General features: G+C 41.1%; 1 protein-coding gene across 2 annotated transcripts in view; it reads right to left on the bottom strand.

Annotated features, from left to right (window-relative positions):
* The window catches only part of tead1a (TEA domain family member 1a), a 43,014-nt gene extending 26,836 nt beyond the window's left edge, over positions 1–16,178 (bottom strand). The window contains exons 1-3 of one of the 2 annotated variants that reach the window (XM_056387144.1): positions 15,927–16,178; positions 800–873; positions 353–602 (exon numbers count right to left, since the gene is read on the bottom strand). In XM_056387144.1, the coding sequence (XP_056243119.1) occupies positions 353–557 (205 nt within the window). In that variant the 5' untranslated portion in view covers positions 558–602; positions 800–873; positions 15,927–16,178. Of the gene's footprint in view, positions 1–352; positions 874–15,926 lie in introns of both variants that reach the window. The other variant, XM_056387143.1, reaches the window with a different exon arrangement.
* Between the last annotated feature and the right edge of the window lie 8,614 nt (positions 16,179–24,792).

Here is a 24,792-nt window from a genome sequence, read left to right as displayed (position 1 = left end):
AGAGACTCAGGCTGTAGCTGCTGCAGGAGGGAGTTCTACAAAGGACTGAATGAAGGGTATGAATGCTTTTGCAAATGAGAGATTTTATTGCAAAATTTCTAAAACCACGTTTTCATGTCATCATTATGAGACACTGAGCGTCGTCTGAAGAGCAAAAATGGTAATTTTATCCATTTACAATTAAATCTAAAAATCAAAATGTGAATGCATCTGACTGCTTTCTGAATCCACAGAAAGCATCTCATTTAAATTGGATATTTTCGTTTTTTGGGACTGTTGGCTGCACAAAATCAACAGTCCGTGTTATTTTTGGTAACTTTTCATTATTATGTTACATTTCAAAATCACTCACCGTACATCTTTCCCTCATCCGACAGTATAATCTTCCTCCTTCCACAGGGCGGGTAGATGGCCAGGGCCTCCTGGAAGCTCTGCTCGATGTCGGGGCTCCAGACCCCCTCGGGGTCCCCGTCCATGGTCTTGTCCCCTCCGGAGTCACTCAGTCTGTCCATGTCCTCCCCGGGACTCTCACTGCCGCTCCAGCTACTGCGCTCCATCCTGGCAGCTAACGTTAACTGGCCGACGTGTGCTCAGCACTGATGCTAATGGTTTGATTCCAATAACGTGACGTGTAAAAAAAAAAAAAAAAAAGAAAAGAAAAAAAAGAAAAAGCTACTGGTGAACTCAAGTTAGTGTTAATACTAATAATAAATAATAACTCCCAGTGCGGACAGGATGCTAATGCTAAATGTGGCTTCAACAATAGTGATCCCAAATACTAACTATCAATAATACTAACACTGAAAGTGGCTGAAGTCTGTCTGTAGAAAACTCAACACGCTGGTCCGATATGCAACGCCAGACAGCAGGAACCTGAAATGACAAAACAAAAACAGAAAGATTGTTTGCTGAAGTTCAAACTGTTTTCAGCTCTTATTATCCGTGCTCCTCTCTCCGCTGCTCACTCTGTGATTTATTCTGATATTAAGTCTTGTACTTTTCCCCAAAAACATATTTTCCAGCGCAGCTTTACGTTCTGATCAACATGTCGTAAGCCGGTATCCCAGCTGCTACTGGGAAATTATTGCTTCTTTTCAAGTAGGAAATTGCCTATTTTGTTCAACTGTTGTGGTAGCCCAACATCAAATCCACATGCACAGAAGTGGAGCAAGTGAATTAGACAGACAGACAGAGAGACAGAGAGACAGAGAGACAGACAGACAGACAGACAGACAGGGAGACGCAGATTTAAAAAGGGGGGGAAAAAGGAAAAACTGAGGGGGCCTGCCAGCTGCCTACAATTCTTCTAAAATCCCCCACGGTAAACAACAGGGTTGGCGCAGTACACACCACACTCACACACCAACATATGCACACACGCACACACACACACACACACACACGCACGCACACACACATAGAAGCACATACACACAATTACAGTGCCAGCTCCTTGGGCGAACACATGTCATTTTGTCTGGTCTTCTACTGTTCACACTTCCCATGCACTGTCCCTCACCACAGCCCGCAACAAGCCTGCAATGTGAAGTGTGTATGTCAGTGTGTGTGTGTGTGTGTGTGTGTGTGTGCTGTGTGCTGTGTGCATGCGTGTCTGCCTGGCTAATTTTAACACAATTACACTTGACAGTGTGCACACGCACACATGCAAATGAAGCCTGCAGAGCAGCAGGCAACATTTTGGACACATTTTAACCCCGTCCACACACTTGAGCTCGACTCACAGAGTTTTAGCACCTGGGGGGAAAACACTGCAAGGCCACAACAAAAACATCTGTTGGCTCAGACTCAGGGGCGCGTGTAATGAATGGGATCCACTGGTTTTTACTAGAGCTTGTCCTCTGGTTCTCCCTCCATGCTTATTCTATTCACCCTCATTTCCGTTTCCTCTCCAACTTACCACCCTTGCTTTCTTCCCCTCTTCCCTCCCCCAGCAGTTTTCCATTCAAACAAGGATTCATTCATCCAGCAGGCTGTATGGTTGAGCACCAGCAGCAAGATTTGTTTCCTCTACACCAAGAGACACTGTGTTTGTGAATATTCAACTGTGTGTGGCAAACAGAAGTGTCCCTCACACATGATCATGTGTGATCATCATCATCATTGCTTCAAACTGAAGTTTTAAAGAAATAGAAGGGTGAAAACATCCGTAGATACTTTCCAAAACCACTCCTGCAGTGAAAACCAGTTCTGGCCATTTGCTATATCTTCACCATTACACTAACTTAAGGCTTAAGATGCTCAGATAATAAAACTTTTCAACCATCAGCTGCCTTTTAAAGCCGTCATCACATAAAGCTTTGACAGTAATTGATATAAAAACTGGATCAACTGTCTATGTGTGTCATATGAATAGGGGTCACCCAGAGGGCCACACTTAAAGAGAGCCATCACCCACATCTCTATGAAGCCTTTAGTGGCCCGTTCTCATTAATGTTATTTCCAGGAAGAAACGTCTGATAAACCTCAGGAGTTGGTGGTGATCAAAACAAAGTTAAAAGAAGGTTGAACATTGAGTCTTCATTTATCAGGTGAACATATCAGCCACATATAAGTTGATATCAATGTTATGTTTTCAGCTAGAGCTGTTCTCAAGGGCCCCCAAGCAGCAGCGACTTTGTGTGCACGAGGGTCTTGATCTGCCCTCCTCTTGAGTCAGTTATGGTCTGTGAATCACTAGAAATAATCAATTCCAGCACAAAAGCAGCGCGGCACATTCAAATAATCTTTTATGGATTCCCTCAGAAGAAAAAAAAAAGAAAAAAGAAAACCTCGAGGTCTCAAGTCAGCAGCTTTTAGATTTTAGGTTACAGAAATATAGAGAATTTCTTCTTCCCATAATATGAATATTTCTGTAATTTACTGCAGAACCATTCAAAAAACACTGACCTCTTTGAAGTCCTATGCTGAAGCGATGGCAATGAACCACCTACGCTTTAACTTCAATTGGTTTTAAATTTCCACAGCTACATTTTGTCTCTATAGTATCTACAGCACTCAAAAGTGCTATTTTTTTTTTTAACCACAGAGCAACGGCCTTCAAACACCAAACTCAGCCTGAGTGGTGGCTATTATTACACTTCGCTGCTCTACATGTGGGTACTATGAAGCCTACTGTTCATAACTACATTTCATTCTAAAAAGGAAGCAAAAGTGAAGTTTAAATATACATCACAATGTAAATTCCCATAATCCTTAACAGTGGTGTATGATCGTCAGACTGGTTCTGGTTTCTCTCACTTTCTGTAAACATGGAACAAACAAATAAATCCTGTTGTGTAAGCTAATCAACCACAGTGCTGAGATCAGATTCAAATAAACTGGAACCATACCATAGTTTACACTCTGCACACTGGCTCTTTAGCTGCTAAATGTTCCAGTATGTTCACCGGCTATTTCCTAGTTCTGCTGTTTGTTGCCGGGCAGGTGCTGTACGCCGGGTTGTGCTGTGAGAGTGAACCACAGTTTGAAGAGAGTGAAGTAAAGTTGCAGTTGTAAAAAGGCAAAAAATGTTTCTAACGGTTTAAGTTTAAGTTCTAATAACAGTTACTAAGAACTTAGGATAGACTTACGAAGAGCTGCTGCAACCCTGGTCCTGATTATCAATTGGACTAAAATGTCACTGCCATGAAGGGAGTAGGTGGAAGAGGAGAAGAGGTTTCTGGGTACACAAACTACAGCTGCATTGCCTTCAGAAAGTATTCATTCTCCCTGTCCCTGCCACTGAGAAGCACCTCCATAGCATGACGCTGCCACCACCATGCTTCTCCACAGGCATTGATAATATAAGCCGGACATTATGTCTCATCAGACTTTTTCCTCGTGCTCGTAGAATCCTCTAAATGCTGTTTGGCAAACGGCAGGCGATCATATGCCTTTTACTCAAAGTGGCTTCTGTTTAGCCGCTCTACCATAAAGGCCTGATTGATGGAGAGCTGCTGCGATGGTTGTCTGTCTCTGCACTGGACTTTTGAAGCTCTGGTAAAATGACCGTCCTGAGGAATCCTGCTGGTTCCAAACTTCTTATCATTAAGGCCGCTGTGCTCCTGGGAAAACCCAAGGCTTTGGAAGTGGTTTTATACCCTTCCTCCTTCCTGATCTATGCCTGTAAGGTCTACCTTCTACGTCACAGTTCGGTTTTTGTTCAGACAAACAGTGTGAATTGTGGGATCTTATACACACACAAGGTGTGTGCCTTTCTAAACTACGTCCAATCAATTCAGTTTGCCACAGGTGGACTCCAATCAAGTTATAAACACATCTAAAAGGATAATTAAAGCAGAGCGGATGGAGCGCTTTGGAGCATGGACGAGGTCTGAATACTTTTGAAAATGAGAGACTTCAGTCAGTTTTTGGCAAAATGGTAAAATAAGTAAATAAATCAATTTTACACAATAAGTGAAGGAGTCTGAGTATGTCCTGAAGCGTCTTTACAATGAGGCTTAGGAGACACAAGCATGAGAGGGGCCCAGCAGCAGATGGACACTGGACGGATACATTAGTCGCACAACAATCAACTGACTACTGGGTGACTCCTCTGCACCATGGGTACCCCCCCCCCACCCCCCACCCCACCCCTCCTCCTCCGTGTGTCTCTCTGTCACCAGGCAGGCCCGGGCCACTCCAGCCAGGACAGCAGGCTTCATAGTGTCAGTGCCAGCCCTCGGGAGAATACACACAGGGCATACAGCCACAATCCTGCAGCTGCCTTGGACTCTCATGCTCTCCCTCTGTGTCGCTTTTCTTCCTCTTTCACATCTTCGTCTTACAGCACTCACCGCCTTCCCGGCGCGCGCCAACTACACATATGCGTTTGTGTACATGCAATGCTCATGGCTCTAAGCCGCTGCATTTTTAAAAGCAGGACGGTGAAGTTGTTATGAAATGTAATGCGACTGGAGGGAGGGAGGGAGGGAGGGACCCGGGTATGTATGTGCAAATATATGTGTTTGCGTCAGCAGGGGGTTCTGTTGGTGGACAAGTTGACTGTTATCACAGGCCAGTCGGTTCCCTTCACTCATTCTTCTATTGGATCATTCGACGGCATCTGTTTTATCCACTTCCAACACACACATACACACACGCACAGGTTTTATACAAGAGGATTTTCTCATAATCCTCAAAGTAAACATTGTTCCACTTTATGGTCTTTTACGACCCAAATGGAATAATTCTGCATCTGAGGTGATATTTTCTTGTTTGTTGCTTATCTTATTTATTTTGTTCCATCAAGGACCATAAGACACAAAGCTCATCTTTTATCTGTCGTTTGTAAATGTGACTGAAGCATTCAATATCTGAGCAGATTCAGGGGTGCTTCATTTATCATCCCACTTTAACAGCCTCCACCGCGGACACATCATTTGCAAGTCACTCATGTTATTCAAACAGTCAGAATGTATTTAAGTGTATGATTTCAGCCACACAGGACGTATCGTCTGTCCCTGAAGTCCTCACTTGAAACAAATCTAACATACATAAAATACTTTTTCTCTTTTTTGTGCAGTATTAAGGAGAATTAAACTTGTTACATGTGATTATCTCATGTTTTTGATATTTTCCGTCTCTTTCTGTTTTGTTATTGCACGTGTAGTCATGTACTCTGCTTGGTCTCAAAGGATCCTGGGCTGTGTGAGAGCTACAGCATCAAAGCCTTCCTGTATCGTGATCAATGGGATCGATAATATGGTGAGAGAGGTCTGTAGTCTGTACACACAGTTGCTGAACAATCTTCATTTCAAGCATGCGATGGATGACTGCTTTAAAAAAAAAAAAGAACATGGATATAGCATCTGTCACATGACATGACATGTTGGGTTAGGCGAACTCTGGAGAGAGAGAGACGCTGCAGATTAGCTACGCCAATATATTGACCCATATTGCAGATGTATCCATATACGTGTGTATGGACGATCTTACTGGCATATGATCTACCTTTCAGATAAATCGTACAGATTTGCGTTCTATGCTGCTAACTAGCTCATTGGTAACTGTTAGCCCGCTAGCTGCAGCCTCTGCACGCTTGGCGTAGCAGAGGAACAAGAAGTACTGTCACCAGCCGCAGTCCAAGTCTATTCGAACACTGCCTGAACTTTCTTATTAAAGTACTTACATAATGTATAAATAGATAAACAGATGATGCATATGCACTAAGCAGAAAGCATGATTTTTGTGAGACAATTTGTAAATAGAAGAGAGCATTGTGGGCAAAGAAAAGCGGCAAGCGGACAGACACCCAAAAGAAGCATCAAAGTGGCAGAAAGACAGAAAACTGCAACTTCCAGTCAGGACCTTCAGAATGAAATCAGAGCTGTGTGAGCTGGGCCTTTAGCCTTGAGTTGAAGAGACAGGCTCTGTGTCCAGACGACCTTATAGTCATGTGATAACATGAGTTCAAATAAAACCGTGAGGATACTCGCAATTCAGATCATGGACTGCATGTTACCCAAAAAGATTATAACATGATCTTTTGACCAGATCACCCTCCGCTAGTTGTTTACACTATTCAATTCAGTACAATTATCTTAGAGCCAGTATAACAGCCATTAGAAGAGGTGAAATTCAGGACTGGATTCAAAGGATACAGTCTGATCTACGACCACCCAGACTGTGTCTACATCCAGTTAAAGCAGCATCTCCAATGCATTCAGAATGATCATTTTCAGCATCTTCTCATTTGATTTTGGTAAACACCGACTGCTAAAAAAAACAACAACAATATACAGCTAGAGAGGAGGACTGTGGTGATCAATTGATATGTTGCCATGGGTACCAGCTTTCAAAACTTTTAGCAACTTGTTTGGTACCAGCAAATCATCTGGATCCTGTGAGCCACACACAAGGTCATATGAGGATACATTCTAGGTACATTCACACCTTTATGTAGTGGTGTATGGTTAAGGTCCGCGCACACAAGTCAGTATGTGATAAGAGGTGAGTGCGGGGTCAGATATAGAAAAGGAGAGCAACAACCGCACGACGATTTCCAATAGTTCGCCTCCAAAGACGCGTTTGTTTCAACTGAATTATGACTGAACTGCTCTGATCTGCCGAGCGCCTCAACCAACCTGTCAGTTTACTCAAGGACAAACAAGCATCATACCGCTTTTTTTTCTTTTTCAAATGGCAGACTTATTCGAAACGACGTTTGTCATGGATGTAGAAAGTGAAACAGGGCTCGTTTTTGCTCATTAGTTCCTAGTTTTTGTAACTAGCCTCCGCAGCCTAGCATGGATTATCGATACGATCATCAAAACTTTCCGTGCAGACCGAACTGATCTCTTGTGCCTCCATTTCTTATGCAGTCTTTGTCCTGTACTCTCCATTACATGTGATTTTCATCTTGGCTCTGACGCACATCTCTGCATTCACTCTTTATAGTTCTGATGATCACGATTTCAATTAATCCATTAGTGATTAGTTCATCTTGCATAATGCCAGGGAAAAAAAAAAATCACCTTTATGAAAGTCTCGAGTTGGTTTGATTAGTTCTGACCCGTTTTCATGTTTAAAAAAAACAAAGACAGATATTCATCGGGCCGTATGAAAAAGCAGCATCAATGAAAAGAAACCAGCAAAGCTTCTTTTATTCTTTCTCCACGCTAATACGCACTTGAGAAAGACAGAGAAAGTGAGAGAGAGATTTGCTTTATGAGTGGTGAAGAGGCTGTGATTCATGGTGTGCACTCCTCATTATTTCACCATCTCGTCTCACAGAAGCATTACCATTTATGCACACACACAGTAATTGGTCACAGATTGCACACTGATACAGTGAAGTGCTTATTTCCTCCTGGAAATGTGATGGTAAAAGGTTTAGCTAGCAGCTCTTCTCCCTGCTCTATATCCCCCTCTGTTCTTCTTCTCCTAGTTTTTGCAGAGTCAGACCGAGCCATTATCTGGCCTCTTCCTGGGAGGGTTTACTGTCACAAGTAGACCGTCTCTCTCACACACACACACACACACACACACACAATCTCTCTCACACACACACACACACACACACACACACACACACACACACACACACACACACACACACACACACACACACACACACACACACACACAAGTACACACGCACAAGTGGAAAGAGAGGCCTGGGGAGGTTACAGCAATACCAACACCATTTAATAAGTGTGAACTCAGGATCATTGCGCGGATACAAAAACCACATGTGCATTATGTGTGTGTGTGTGTGTGTGTGTGTGTGTGTGTGTGTGTGTGTGTGTGTGAGATTGTGTGTGTGTGTGTGTCCAATTCCACACCTGGTAAAGGAACACTGTATGGCTGCATGAATGTGAAAAGAGTACAGTGTACTACATCTATCCACTCGCCACTACAATTATATTCTATACAGCCAACACAGGCTCTGTTCTCATCTCCACTCCTGAAAACACACACACACGAACACAAACGAACCCACACACACACAGAAAATGAATTAGCCCCTGAACTGTGTTTTCCATCTGTGGTCCATTAGAACTTGGGTACTGCTTTATTTAGACAGACGCAGGTTAAGAGGCAGAGAGTTTAGTGGCTTTGCATCCTGTGAATGTGCTGGTTATTTAAGGATATATCTGGCTTTAACCGCACAGTCTGATCATTTCCTAAACTGAGTCCCTAACTGAACTTCATCACACACCAGGACAGAGCACAGCGCTACGTGGACGTCAAACATGAGGGTAATTTCTGAGCCAGAAAACAAAAAGTGGAATAATAAAATCAATTTAAAAGATGGAGCTCCACATAGAAATAAGTTTTTTCTGTGTCTCCAGGCTGGAGGATTAAAGATTATTTCCGGTTTATTATAACTAGGGTCTTTTTGTTTTGGTTTGGCCTTCATTTCTTATGACAACATAGTACTGAAAACATAACTGCTGAGATCTGGGAACACAGTGACATCCTACAATAAAGTCTAACAAGGCAAGAAGCACGAGCATTCACACAATACGATTATCTAAACCACTTTATTTGGAGGTGAGTGCACCTGAAATGTTGGAAATAATCCCTCATTGCAATAGAAAACCAGCTTTGTCCCTATTTCAAACTACATAATTTCTTACCCTAAGCACGTTTTGAGAATATAGTGTATTAGAGAAGGCTAGAGGGCTCTGAGTCGTTATCTGGTTTCACTTTCAATTTATTAACGAACAGAACAGGCTAATGTAGGACACAGACGACACTGAGGCAACAAACCTCTTATCTTTCCTGTTAGCTCTCTGAACTAGCGTCTCAATTCAGCTCTTGTAGACAAACTCCAACTCCCCAAGCTAACAGGAAAAAACAATAATCAATATCTCATGCAAATCTATGTCACAGCTTAAGACATGTTCACAGACACCCTGGAAATCTCAGTAATTGTAAAAAAAAAAAAAAAAAAAAAAAAACTGTCCTTTTTTATCCTTATTTAACCCTTAACTCTTTACAGCCTCAGAGTAGGAGATATCTTTGCACTGCATAGCTAAATGATGTAGCTAACTTTTGCTAATTATTAGCCACAAGTGACAATTAGCTGATAATGATAAATGTTATAATGTTGCGTAACAGAGGCACAACTAAAGAAGAGTCTATAAGTCAGCTAAGTGACTCAGTCATGTCAGTTACATAAACATGTCTAGTATTAGCTAGGCATTGGCTATTTAGCTGGTACTAGTTTGACATGCAGGCAAAATACGGCTGTAGCAAGAAAACCGCTCAGTGTATTAAATTGAGAAAGGTAGTGTCTGCAAATGATTAAACTTTTTATTAGATGAATAATATGTTATTTCATCTTTTAAAAGTTACATCATCTCACTGACTAATAGAAGATTTCTGTGGTATTTTCTGCTGTAAGTCACAGTAAGAAACAGCATATAAAACAAAAAATCTAATATAATAACAAAACTACATGAGCAACAGTTACAAGCTCGAGTGAAAGTAAATGCTGTTAAACTTCTCATCCAGTTAAAACATTCTTTGGTTTCTACTTGACCATTATTACGCTAGGCTATTTGTGTATGATGCATCACTCTCCACACTGAGTTAAAACATGAACACAACAAAAACAGTGAGTAATCAGTATCAGGCCAGCTGAAGACAAAAAATAAGGCTGTGAACACAACAGCGTGGAAACATTTTTCCAGAGAGCAGAGTCAGCCATTGTACCAGTGTTTATCATTTCAAATCCTCCAACTTGGGACGTAAGCAGGAAGTAGTTGTAACCTAGACTCCCTGCTCACTTCCTGCTGAGATCAGGAAACATGAGGTTGATTCACACTTCCCATGAAGGGCTAAGCTAGTGTTGTACTCTCTGCATCCATGAGTACTAAGCGGTAAACCTGGGGGCTGAAAAATGAAAACTGCAGTTCCTCAAACAACCACTTGAGGCTGGCGCCAAAAGTGAGTCAATCCCCACAGACGCCCATGTTAAAATGTCCAACTTTACAGCACGAGTAAATATTTATGTTTACAGACTGGTACAAAAAACAGTTTTGGTCTCTATAACTAATTTCCTCCTTCGTGACATCTGTATGACGGGGGCAAATTTTTATATGACTCATCCATTTAAATTTGTATTAAGGCTTAAAGTTACGCATGATTGAGGGCATGCTGCTTTGAGTGACAGGTGGGTGGGCGTATGTTTCCCACAAACTGGCATGCGCTGAACTCTCGAAAAGGTTTCAGTCGTTTGGGACTACCAAGGTGGCAATTGTGGAGAAGCCCACTCTTAGCTTCGAACCCGCTCCTCAGAAACCTATGACATCTCAGAGGCTACGTCCATATTAATATACAGTCTATGGCGAGTACACGAGGTCACCAGCGGCTCTGTGAAGTCACTACGATGCTACAAAGGAACCAACACTCCTCCAAGTGGACTACAAAGAAATACAATAAAAACTACATATACCATGACGTTTGAAGCCACGCGTCCATTTATCTTCATGGTGCTAAAACCCTGAAAGCCTGAGATCGCGTCCATGTTAATGCAGAAAACCTGAAAATGCTGTTAATGTGTTCTCTTTCTAAAAAAATAAGGTGTGTCGTCCACACTGACAAGGCAGAAAAACACTAAACATTCAACCTCCTCTTCTTTTTAGTGTATTGTTGCTTGGAGAAATGGTTTATTACCACCGTGTCTGGAAGCGGCTGGATGAATAGATTTCTTTGACCAACATGGTTACACTTGGTGGGTAACACACACGGTCTGTTCAGTGTGTTGCTGCTGGTAGACAACCTCATTGTTTTTAAATTTCAAACAAAAATATATGAATTTGCTATTGTGAATTTTGAAAAAATTAGGTGAAATGTGAGATTGAAAACAAACAAATATCTAAAATATCACATCAAACAAAAGCACAGAGCCCATTAAAGCTTTTTATCATTTGTTTGTTCTTTTCTCGTAGAAAAAAGCAGCTCATTTTCTCACCATATTTATTTATCCAACAAAACAAAATAATAAACCTTAAATACATATATAATAAAATAAGTGATTTGTGACTAACAGAAACTCCAAAGGTGCTTTAATCTCTTTCAGGCGTCTGGCAGAGAAACAGAAACACAGATTTAAAGGCAACAGAAAACTGTCGGCCATGTTTGCAAGAGGTCGAGAATCTGGCAAACACATCAGAGTTTCATGGAAGTTCTCCTGTTCACACCACAGCTGTTTTATCAACTATACGCACTCCTGCCTGACCTGAGGCAGACACCAGTACTGAGTTTAAAAATTTGATAAGTATATATCTGCTAATATTAATCATCTTACCACAAGTCATTACATAAAAATATTTTTGATAAGGTTCCCCTACATTTGTTTGTCTGTTTGTTTAACGACTGCGACCATGAAATGTACTGTAGGCACGACGATTTACAGCTGAACTTCATTTCAGTGTCATTTATAGGCTGACATATACGCCCATAACAATGCCTGCATTGATTAAGGGAAGGGACATTTAAATTCTATTGTGATACTTCACTGATATACTGGGTCTATCGTCGCAGTCTGTCTGTTGTGGTACTGAGGCGGTGTTTTCTTACTTTTAGAGAAACTGAAACTGACAGTTTATGGCTCTTTAACATTTGAATGTTCCAGCGCACGTGAGAGAACAGACCGTTACATCTCAGCTTCTATAAAACTCTGCAGAACTGAAACATCTCTATAATGCAGGGAGTAAAAGCGACATGAAGGTTCATCCTGCTTTGTAAATATCGATTGAGTCTTTTTAGTGTCACGTCTCTCTCCTCACTCACACTCACACTCACACACACACACACACACACACACACACATCATAATGTATCGTACCCTGCAATGTGTTGCAGAATCACCTGTATGGTAACAGCGTTGTTATCATCTGTAAAATGATGGGAGTGATATCGCGGGTCATGTGATTCCACGTCGGATATAAATGAGGAGAGAGCGGCGTGTTTTGGGATGTATAGTTGCGTTAGTTTGGACATGAGAGAGAGAGAGAGAGAGAGAGAGAGAGAGAGAGAGAGAGAGAGAGACAGAGAGACAGAGAGACAGACGGGGCAGGCAGTCAGACAAGCCAGCACAGGCTCCACTGGCCTCCTGCAGCCAGAAAGCAGCCCCCCAGCACATCAACACCCCCCCCCACCCACACACACACCCTCTACCCCACCCCACCCAAGAGGATGCCTATTGTTCCCCCATCACCTAAACAAAGCCTACCCCACCCGCACCACCACCCCACCTCATCCACACCCCCCACACCCCCCCCACCTACCCCCATTGCCCCCTGCCCTTCCAAACCCATCCACTCACCCCCCACACACACTCAGCATTGTTGCTCTAATAAACCGGCTCCGCTTCCTAAATTTCATTACATACGAGCTTCAGCTTCTTTTATTCTGAGTTTTCGATGATCACATTTATTTATCCCAGATTCATCCTGCTATGTTATAATTCCTGACACTGAGCCCAACAACATGTGGGAAATCACCACATTTGTGAGCAAAAACGTAACAAACTGCAAGAGCTGTACTGGTCAGACGAGTAAAAACACAGGATATATAAACAGGACCGCAGCGACGCTGTAGGAGCCGGTTTAAATATTTAAATCAATGGAAAATTGCCGTCTTTAAAAAACCAGAATATTCTCAGTGATGTCAATGACAGCTCCTTCACAGCCGGCAGCATCCCTTAATTTACAACTCACTGTATCACCTGTTGATTCAGTCAAACTCTGAGCTGACAAATCTCCTGAGCACAACTCTCAACTAATTAAGCTTTAAAAAAAACAAAAAAAAACAAACAAAAAAAAAAACTGTATTTCAATAAAAAAAAAAAAAGCAGGGCCTACATCTGGATGTCACAAGACATCATTTCATGCGGGGAAGATTACTCCTCCTAATCCCACTTCCATAAAAATCTGTGTGCCGGATTTTTCCCTCCTGTCTAGAAATGAGACGACAGATGAAACAACAAGGAGGAAGGCAGCGAGCGGCCAGCCGCTCCAAACTCCACCATATTGTAACAGCATTGGTGAAGTGCATGAACACACACACAAACACGCGCACGTACACAGCGGTTGTGACTAAAGCACACAGAGGCCATATGGTGCGTCCTCATCCACCGACGCCTGTTGCTGCCGTAACAATGGGCCTGGCTGGCCTGGACAGCAAGAGGCAAAGACACACACACACACACACACACACAAACGCGCATACACACACACGCGCATACACACACACACCAAATGGTCGTTAGTCAGTCAGTCTGCGTTGCTTAGGCCAGAACAAACGCCTGGATTTGCATTCTGTACCTCCCTTCATCTCCTCCTCCTCCTCCTCTCCTCTCTCTCTCACACACACACACACACACATATACACACACACACACACACACACACACACACACACACACACTTCCCCAGTTCCTACAGGTGCACAAAACACTCAAAACAGATGTCAACGGACTGGAGAGGGAGAGAGACTGGGGGTGGAAGAGGGGAGGAAAGTGGAGGGACGATGGGGGGCTGTTTGCCCAGGGTGACTGACAAAGCTTTGTACGCTCCCCGGCCTAGACACAGCGAAGACAATGACACACACATACACACGCCTCTCCTTCCTCTGTTACACTTTCAGGACTGCCTCATTTATCAAACACTGGAGAAGAGAGAGAGAATAAAAAGAGCAATTTGCTCCCAAATCACGACTGAAACCTTTTCGAGAGGTTTTAACATTAAAAAGTAATTTGTGTCATTTCTTGAGACCCACAGAAATGACAACATCAGAGATACTGCCGTTTGTGCAGCTGCCACAGATGAACCAAAACTTACTTACAAAGCAGAAATCTAATGAAACACTTGATACTTTCCATAAATCAATCTTGCATTTTTTTCTGTTTTGCGTTTGTTATTGTAAGACAGTTAAATTGTTCTGTGATTGACTGTACTGTAACTGTGGCAAAGTAAAGCAAGTACAGGCACCTACACTGGTTATCATTAATCATTTTAGTCATTTCTCTGACACCAAGGCCTAAAATTCTGCCATATGATTGGTCAAACAATACAAGATATCTGAGGACATTATAATGAGCTTATTTCTGTATTTTATATTAAAAATAACACATTTATGAAGTAATTGAGAAGATAATCTACAGACTGAATCCATAATAAAAAACAACACATAGTTCCAGTCCTAACACTTTTATATTTTACCTGAGTCATAAATTCCCTATGATGACATTTTACTGAGGGCACTTCTCATTTCATCACGTCAGCAAAACATTCATCTCCATTTAACAATTTAGTTAGGCCACATCAACTCTATTTGAAAAAAGAAGACAAGAGTCTCGTCCTCTGAATTAAAATCCCTTTATCTCTAACAGATGGATTACTGTTTCAGAGTGAACAGATCTACTATGTTTATTCCTAAAGGCTGTAATTTTCTCCAGTAATTACATTGTGGTTCGGTCCTGCATTGCCGCATATCTCTTGTTATGAAGGACAACAGCAGTCCTTTAATCAATATTCAAAAGGAAATACACAGCACCACTATGAGCCCATATGTGGGACATTATAGGATGGTGACACTGAAAGGGACTTAAAAAATAAAAATAAAAAGTCACCACCAACTTAAAATATGTGTTCTCTGATGTGGGCTGATGAAAAATGAAATGTTAAACTGACAGAAAGAAATAACATTTAAATCATATTTTCAGACATGCATTAAATTACCCTGATTCATCACAGAAAAAAAAAAAACTCCTTCCAGAAATGAGTTTTAAAGCCTTTAAAATATATATTTCTTTTCCTTAAGGGGCAGAGGAGGGGTAAATACGTTAACAAATCCACCAGCTGCCTGTATGATCGTGTCCTTATTGAGCATATAATCTGCTCTGTCCACTGGGTAAACACCGTGTGCATGTTATCAGCCTATGGCCTGCTCCTGTGACTGGGGCCTGCCTGTGTAGGAAAAGAGAAAACCCCGCCGATGCAACAAGTCCCCCATTCACTCCCAGCTTTGTTAAGCTGCCTCTCAGCGCTGCAGCGTCAATTGTTTTCATCCCTTTTTTTTTCGCGTTACATTTAAATCCATTCATGAGGCCAACTCTGATGGAGGAAATATCTCGCGTTTCGTCAGATATTTTGCCGTGCGAGAGAAAGAAGTGGCAGAAAACAAGGTTTGTTTTTGGTGTCGGGAGAAAGGGAAATAAAACTGTAGTGAAAGCGACATCCCTGGCGCTGAAGCTCACACGGCAAAGCGTTACTAAGCTTGTTAGACTTGTTAAACATCTAGAAGGGGTGCCTGTGTGTCGATTTCGCTCGCGATGTCGCCGAAATTGTTTTAATTTGAGCTTCAGTGATCACTTCAGGGTTTTAGAAACAAGCGAAAACGTCCGGGGGCTTTCAGACGCGGAGGTCTCAGGCTGAAGGGGGGGGGGGGACTCCTCCTTGGGAACTTACCTCGATTCATACGCCTCTTTATGGATTAATTCCCACACTTTTCCGCGGATTGAAGTCGCTACAGCATCGGGAAGCCCTCCGCCAACTCCAGTCTCCTCTCGGTTTTGGTTTGATGAAGAATCGGGCGCGCTGAGTGCGTAAAATGCGCAGCGTCTCTCCAAGGATGCGAAATATGCGCGGAATGGGAGCAGGAATGAAATGAACGCAGTGGACTGAGTTGAACGGGGCGGGGTGAGAGGGGCTGGCGTCACCCTGGATGGATGAAATAGAGTGAGTGAGAGATGGGAGGATGGGTGGAAAAAAAAAAAAAAAGAAAGAGAAAGAGAGCGAGGGGGAAGGGGCTGGACTGTATGGGCTGCGTTTAACAACAAAAGAAAAGAGTGGAGCGCCCAAACTCTATTCAGTGGGGGAAGAGAATGGGTCGAGATAAAAACACAGTCTGCTCTGCATGGAGGAGCAGCTGGCGACGAATCAAATAAAGTTTACACAGAATATACAGTCACAAAGGCTTTGTTCGAGGTACATTTTAAACTTTTAACGCCACGTCAGATACAATTTAAGACGAAGAAGTTAATCCACAAATTCCAAAATTAGAAGAAAAAATAAAACAAAAAATTATTTATTTAAAATAATTTAAAAAAAAGTTAGACCTAAGCAAAGTTTGATTTTTGAAAGAAAAAAAACATCTTCCCATATATAGAAAGTTTGACTCATAAGCATTAAAACCAATGTTTGCTTAATTCAATACACTCACGTTTCCCAGCTGTTTGCAAACTTGAGACAGATATTGTGTCACTGACTCTCCTATGACTTCACAGCTCTTCTCGGCATGTGTTACTGTTTCAGTAGCCTATATTTAGGTATTTATCATTATCATGATGTGTACATTTCTCACTTTAAACATGATATTACATGGTAACTATTAGGCTGTATAACACCTCAACCAAAGGAAGCAGCTCATGAACCGGACTAATTTAATTATTATTGTTAATTATTTATTATTATTACTACTAATGAGCTGCTGGACACCTGAATTTCCCCTAGGGAATAAATAAAGTATCTATCCATCCATCTATCTAATAAAAAATAAAAATAAAAAGTCACATGTTTCACAGAAAGTCCTCAATATTTCCCACAAAATTCAGTTTAACCTTTATGTCCTTATCATGACCTAGTACATAAGGTCATATTGATTTATAGATTTATATAGATTTGTCAGAACAAAGTACAACTATTAGCCTACTACAATGTACATATTGCATGATTGCTTAACCTGTTAGCTAGGCTACTTGTAGGTTAAGCAGCATTTTAGCTAACAGTAGCTAACAGTAATGTTAGCTAACAGTCTGTGGAAGACACAAGTAAATGTGAGAGATTGATTGGACTAAATTCATTCACAGTCCCACAGAAAATTAGACAAGAAACGGCAACAAAACAACAGCCAGGACAAATCATAACATAGGAACGTGTTGCTAATGTAAGACAACGTAAGATAGCGTTAACGTAAGCTAACGATAATGTAAGCTACCAATAATGTAAGCTAACAATAACATAAGCTAACTATAACATTAGATATGATTAACATAAGCTAACTATGACATAAGCTAACTATGACATAAGCTAACAATACCTTCAGTTGACTATGTTTCGTGTTTAAAGCTCATCAGTAAGAATGATTGCAGGATTAATGCAGGATAAATCTTCTAAATGTTTATAATATGTAACGTTAAACTCGACTCTAAATGAACAAGCAGATAGATTAAATGTATTTTTCTGTGGCCCCTCTGGACGGACCTGACCGACCCCCTCAGGGTTGCTGGGGGACCCCCGTCTTTGAGACAGCCACTGCCCTAACCCGAAAATCTGTCTCTCTCTCAGATCTTTGGATGCAGCAGTGCAGCCTCCTCTGCCTCATAAAGGAGTTGTTGTTTACTACTAACCTCTGCCTATCTCAGGTTTCATCCCCTCAGGCACTGCTGGACTGACATCTCTCTAGAGGGAGGGGCTGTGACATAAAACAAACACACAGATATGCCCAGGTCACAGCCAGGAACACCTACTGCAACCTGACACCACAGCCGGGGCCAAGACAGCCAGCCAACCAACCAACCAACCAACCAGCAGACTACATAGCCTTCCACATGGCAGATGTGTCTGTGTTTTGTGTGTAAGTAAAATTCTCACAGATGCGTACACAAACATACCCACACACGGCTGCCTCATACGTGGATTGCGCAGAGCGTGTTTCTATGACATCTTTGTCAGGCATTGTGTGTCTCATTCTCAGACTCAGAGCCATGCAAACACAGAACAGGCTGGTAAAACATTTAGCTCTGTGACCTCAAGGTCAACAGTCTGACCTCAAATCTGACCCCACCTGGTTTCTTGATGTCCTATTAACACCGTCTGTGCCTGGGATCCTACGTCTTCATGGAGGGACAAACGACAAAAATGCTATTTCACTTTAATCATTTGGAAATGTATCAAGAGACATTAGCTTACTAAGATTTATCCAGGCATAATGTTGGCTTGTGTGACATAAAAAGATCAAAATCACTGCTTAGATCTTGTCTGTCACTCCCTAGAAACTCTTTAATGTGCCAAAAATAATTTTGCGGAGAGGCAAATTTGTCCAGCTTGCTCTACTTTGGGCAACACGGCTTCGACTGGAACCTTCTAATCTTTGCATCTATCTCAATCTGTGTATAATTTAATATTTTTGGTCTCCTCTGTGCCTGAAATGACAGAGGAGAAAATAAAGATGGAGCACAGCATGACAGTGTTCACGGATGCAAAATGTCAGTAAGAGCCCTCTTGTGGTCTGTGGAGCAATCTAAACAATCAGGGTGTGGACTCTCCACATGGGTTTGACCAGATTCAGATGAGCTGAGTTCAGAATGACATTTATGTAGAGAGGCAGAAATTTAAAGTACCCAGCAAGGCACCAAACCCTCTTGCTTACTCGCTGAGCAGCTCCTTGAAAGCTTGAACGTATTGTATATAAATCCTTTTAGACATGCAGAGAGTCTGAAGAGACACGTTATACAAGTATTACATCAATTTTACATGTTGGCCTCATGTTTGAATAAGCCTCGGAGTCACTTCTCCATGAAGTCACAATGGAAATCTTACATTTCTGTAACACCTCCAACACAGCACAAGGTTAAATAAACACTATGTGCATGTTGTTCTGCTTTTTAAAATAATAATTTCTCATTTATTTATCATTTGTTATGCACAAAGAAAATAAAAATAAATTTAATACACTACAAAATAGTGTGAATGAGCAAACTTTGAAGTTGGGTCCCTCTTTTGTTCGGGTTTTTCATTTTCATTTTATTTTATCATCTTCAACAAACTAGCAAGCAAACTTGGATGTAAACAATGCACAATTTAAGATATCTTTACAAACTGGCTTTTTAAAATCTTTTACAATAAATATAAGTAACACGTGACCTTATGTGTTTTGTTGGGATTAATGTAAACACAACTTTAGTTTGTTAACCAGAAAGAAAAAAGAAACTCCACAGGACACCTTCAAGTTGTAGAAGACATTCTTTCAGATCTGTCTATCTATAAAAATGCATTTAAATTCATTACCTTTATAAATTTAACAAACAAAAAAAGTTACTCTAAGTAAAATAATGCACACCACCACTATGAGCCCATATGTGAGACATTATAGGATGGTGACACTAAAAAAGCTTTAAGGTCTCTCAGAAAGTCGCCAGTTAAACTTTAAAAGAAATAAAATGACAAATTTACATTGCATTTTCAGAGATGCATTAAATTGCATAAATGCATAAAAATGATTATGTTGTAGATGTGGAAACAGCCCATGGATGTACTGCATGTGTCCCCTGACGTGTCCTGTGGGATGTGTTGCTGGATAGTGCCAAGCAAGTAGCTGTGTTCACCATTCACTCAGATCAAAGCCGTGTTTGCACTTTGCTCCACATCAAGCTTGTTAAAAGGCGACTGAGACAAGGATGTTCATTGTCTCATCTGATGTTTGTGTTTTTCATGGACATCAAGGACAAAAAAGGGAGTGAACATTTTGGAAACGACGACCGGATTAAAAAATTTAAATGAACTGAACTTTGACACTTCGGTAATACTGCAGAAATCCACACTGAATGGATCTGAAATAAAGAGAATGAGTAATTTAAGTAATACTTGAGCACATAAATTAATTAAAACTTTCACCTGATGGAATTTATTCCATTATACAACATGAGCCTAGAACATGAAGAAAAAAAAAGAGACGCACAGCAGCGTTCAGTAGTGCTATAGTGCTGTATTCTCCCGCTTCGCTGAAACCTTGAGCTTTATGATTGTTGCTCACCCCTATCTTTCCACAAATTAGTAACCATATTCAAGAGTTTGTTTGTATAGATTTCGATATAGCCTTCAGTAAAGTGTGTGTATGAGTATGTGTACATTTTTTTGTTTGTGCAAACCCTCTTTTACAAAGACCAGGGCGAGTGAATCCGCTGCATGTATGATGTCAACTTATAATAGAACATAAAATGTTTCTGATTATACGTCGAGGGTAATGGATGTCTGAAAAGAATTTTATTTTATTGAATTTTTTGCTTGTTCATTTTTTTATTTTTTATTTAGCCTTGTTATTTCATCAGTTGCAGCCTCGAAACCGCCTGATTATCCAAGATGGCTATTAGCAGTCTGAAACTCTTCAGTGAATGAGATCGATTTTCATACTTTAAAGCAGTTTTATCTTGTTGGCCATGTTTTCCTTTCCCTCTCCATTTCCCCCCTAATAATTATTATTTCATCTAGTAAGGAAAGGAGTCATTGAGTTATTGTGTTGAGATGTAAACATGTTTCACCACAGTGTTACACCATCTAATCTCAACAAGGAAAATCAGCCTAATCAGGCCAGTGGTAGTTATATAATGAAGACCTCTGAAATCATAAGCTGGTCCTGCTGATTGCCTCTTTGAGCCCTCTTCAGTTTGCACATCAAGTACACGTCAAATACGCAAAGATAAGGCAATCCTATAGCGTACTATTGCAAAGGAAACACTGTGGAAATCTTTTTTTTTTTAACTTATTCTTATTAAACATATTCTTCTTTTTCTTTCTTTTTCCTTCAGCCTTATAATCTCTTCTTGTTTGTGTATTTTTTTCCTAAGTTTCTTCCAATTACCATGTTCCACTTAATGTGTACAAAAATCATCAAGCTTTCTATAGATGCTGTGCAGTTTTTCATTTGGTTTATATAATATTTTAAAGCTGCAGTGGTCAATACTTTGTGATGAACCCGTCGAGATCATCACCCAAATCTATTCTCAGCTCTACAGAGAGTTCTTCGTCCTTCATTATTATGGCGTCCGCCGAGGAGCTTATGTTTTCACCCATGTCTATTTATTAGTCAGCAGAATAACGCGAAAATGCTGAACCGATTTGCACTGAACGTGGAGGAGGGATGGGGCGTGGGCCAGGGAAGAACCCATTACATTTTGGAGAAGATCCACATTATTAACCATGAATTCGTTTTTTTTTTCTCTTAAGTCTGGTGTATGTTGTTCAACGTTAGCATTGGTGGAGGTCTATTCTCTCCGAGTGTCCTAGTAGTTGTTTAGGGATTGTTTGGGTCTGTGTCACCACCACTATCATCAACCTTGTTTCCAGATGAGGCAGCTGTTTTCAGTAAAAAGAAAGAAAAAAAAAAGGCTCTAATAAAACCCACAATATTTTTAAAATCCTGCATCACTGAAATCCATGTTTGGTAGCTTACAGTGTTTGTCCTCACGGCCATTTCTGGTGCATAAACAGTGTTAAACAAGTGGTCGTGCTTGTATAAAATATAAACAAAGCGAGGACGTTGACCCAAAGCGCTACTAGTGGCGCAGCGTTCATGACAATAACCAGTTATGAGAGGGAATCATTCTGTGTATCTTAAATGCTACAGAATTTGAACAGTGATATTCAGTATCAACAGGCTGAACCAGATTATAAAGCACATTGCTGCGAAAACAATTTATTCACAGCAGCCTATTTACTTTGAAACCCAACTGCTTCCAGAGGAGCTTTTCTGGAGCCTGTCTGGCACAATGCTCCACGTTCCTACTTACACAGTAAGTTCACAATGAAACCTCAATTGTGGCAGATAGAGTGTACCAGTGGAACACTGAGCTTCATGTAGACCGAGCTTCCTCTCCTTTTGTGTTTTTAAATGCTCCCTTTTATAAAAAAGGGGGCGCAGACCAGCCTCCTTTTGAATTTTTGACATTTATTTGACACATGGATAGAGAGAGCCATGCAGACATGAGAGATAGCGGTTACAGGACTGAGGTTTAGGGGCACAATTTCCATGATCAGCATTGATCAGGCTTCTCAGAGAGGGAGAGGGAATGAATGAACTACTCAAAAGAGGTCACATGCACCTTTACTCTTCTGTTGCCTCTAAAGTACAGAGTTCTGATCTAAACAGCTTTTACCTTTCATGTCATTATATGCATGATAAGTGATCAGGGACTACATTTGACCAGAACGCACCATCCTACAACTACAGGACATATATTTTGGAGATGAACTATACAGATTATACAAAAGATATGAGTGCTATTTAAGGCCCATCTATCGCTCACTCTTTAGTTTTTCTTAATGTACTGTTGGAGTTTGGGTACTGTTTGATTAAGTGTAGGAGTGCATAAAGTATTTCAATAAACAAAACACATCCACGGCACCCAAGACTTGGGTTTTTCAAGCTGTTCACATAAATATTAAGGAATAGTTCCATGAACGATCGTCACTGCCAATAGATGTAACACTAAACCACCAGCATCTCAGACCATAACAAACGCTTCATCGGCCTGACCTCTGGCCTCCGTTTAGCCAAAACTTACAAATCACCAGTGAAAGCTGCCCCTAAACATACAACACGAACACACGACTGAATAAAGAACCCCTCCGTTCACCAGAGCCAACAAAAAACAATCCAGCCACGACCATTAGCCCACGCTAGCATTGCCGTGATATGCTCCACAGCAATGCTAGCGGTAATCCAGCTAGCGACAGCAATATTTGGCGAACACATTCATAATAATAGGTAACAGCAAGTTAGCTAACATTATTGTAGCTGGTCACTAATGAAAACAGACATGTAACAATATGTAGGTAAGAAGTTACTTACACATGGAGGAGAAGAAAAGCTGGAGCTCTTCAGCAGCTCGAAGGTCTCTCCATCTTGGTAAAGCCAGACCAACATTGACTCCGCCGGACTGGGAAAGAAATTCAGCCTTGGACTTGTCCGCTGGGACCAGCTGCACGAATGACACTGACGGAGCCGGTAAAGACACTGATGGAGCCGGTAAAAACATAAAAAACTTTATGGATGGATTTGAGCCGGTAGTCCCAACGACCGGTGCCTGTGCTCTGATCTTATCCCTTTCTTTGTCGGAGGCCTTTTTTATATGAAAACGTGGTTTCTTCAGTGGAGGAAATTCAGGAAAGTTGCTTTCACCTGAACGCTGTGCTTTCTCACATGTGCCTGTGTGTATACAAATGTAAGGAGGACCAGCGTTTTAACAGGGGGGGAGTCACATGCACTAACACGCACACGTACACGTACTAACACGCACACGCTGTCCGACCAGATACTAAAACAAAGCAGACTTTACTTTACGGCTTTACTTTTACGACACACAGAGGACGTGTGACGTCGTCCTCTGTTCAGGACGCTATGACTCCACTATGTCTTTGCATAGAAAATAGTTGTTCGCTGCTATATTATCGTATAAAAATCTCTCTTTACAAAACATTTCATAAATATACTAATTCACTTAGAGATATGGACAATACAGATCTAGTGTTACAGAGTTACATTAGATCATTGTTCATATAATTTTTTCATGTAGAGTAACAAGCTTTTGTATCCAGCTGTTATTGCGGTATTAAAGGGTGCTCAGTGTGAGGGTACTTCACAGCAGTAATAGGGAAAGTACATACACACAGGAACACACAATGGGATATAATGTAAGAGTGTCATCTGATAATACCCCTTTCCCCTCTCTCTTGCTGTTGTTCCCTCTTGTCATCGTCTCTCCTCAGAATGGCAAAATGATACCGTCATACAGTTTCTTTTGAGATATTCATCCTAAAGACTGTAGGCGAGCTCCTAAGAAATAATGGGAAAGGGAGACATGTCAGCGCATAAACATGTAACATCAATACACTTACGACTGATGAAGCAATCCTGCTCTACTTTGTAACATTACCTAAGTGGAGTGCCAGCAAAACATTATTGGGCTATATGTCCGAGCCTTTTATCTCATGCCACATAATATAATAATGTGATACTTTATTGATCCTTGCAAGAAAAACAGTCTTTTCTCTCGCCATGAGGAGGTCAGAGGTCAGTGCCATCTGCAGAGGAGCACTTCAGGAGCTGCTGGAACTTGCACAATGTGCTGAAGTTAGCATTGGTGCCACATGGGAGATCAACCATCAAAATGACAGGTTTTGGTTCGTTTTCAGGGTTTAGCTGCAGCTTTACGTGATGGAGCTATTTTGCTGTGGCCAAATTGAGCCTTAAGTAGTAAAAATGACTGAATTAGTTTACAGGGGGCAATGGGGAAATCCAATAGATCACGTCAGCGATTACAAATTTAGTGAACAGGTAAGCTGTGATAAAAAATGTTGGGAAGATAAAACTTAAAAACATTAAAACTACTAATTGTGTTTACTATTTTTGACAGAATAAGTAAGAATTAATGTAAAGTGTAATAGCCATTATTGCAAATCAGCTATTATCCCTCGGATACTTTGCATTTGAGGGTCTTATACATTTATATGGCTAAGATGTTAGCAAACACTTGCTAATTTAGACATCAAGAGGACA

The sequence above is a fragment of the Seriola aureovittata genome, chromosome 10 (assembly GCF_021018895.1).
Source record: "Seriola aureovittata isolate HTS-2021-v1 ecotype China chromosome 10, ASM2101889v1, whole genome shotgun sequence".
In the NCBI taxonomy this organism is placed as follows: Eukaryota; Metazoa; Chordata; class Actinopteri; order Carangiformes; family Carangidae; genus Seriola; species Seriola aureovittata.
Note: the sequence above shows the minus strand (reverse complement) of the source record. Positions and strands in the feature narration are given on the sequence as shown.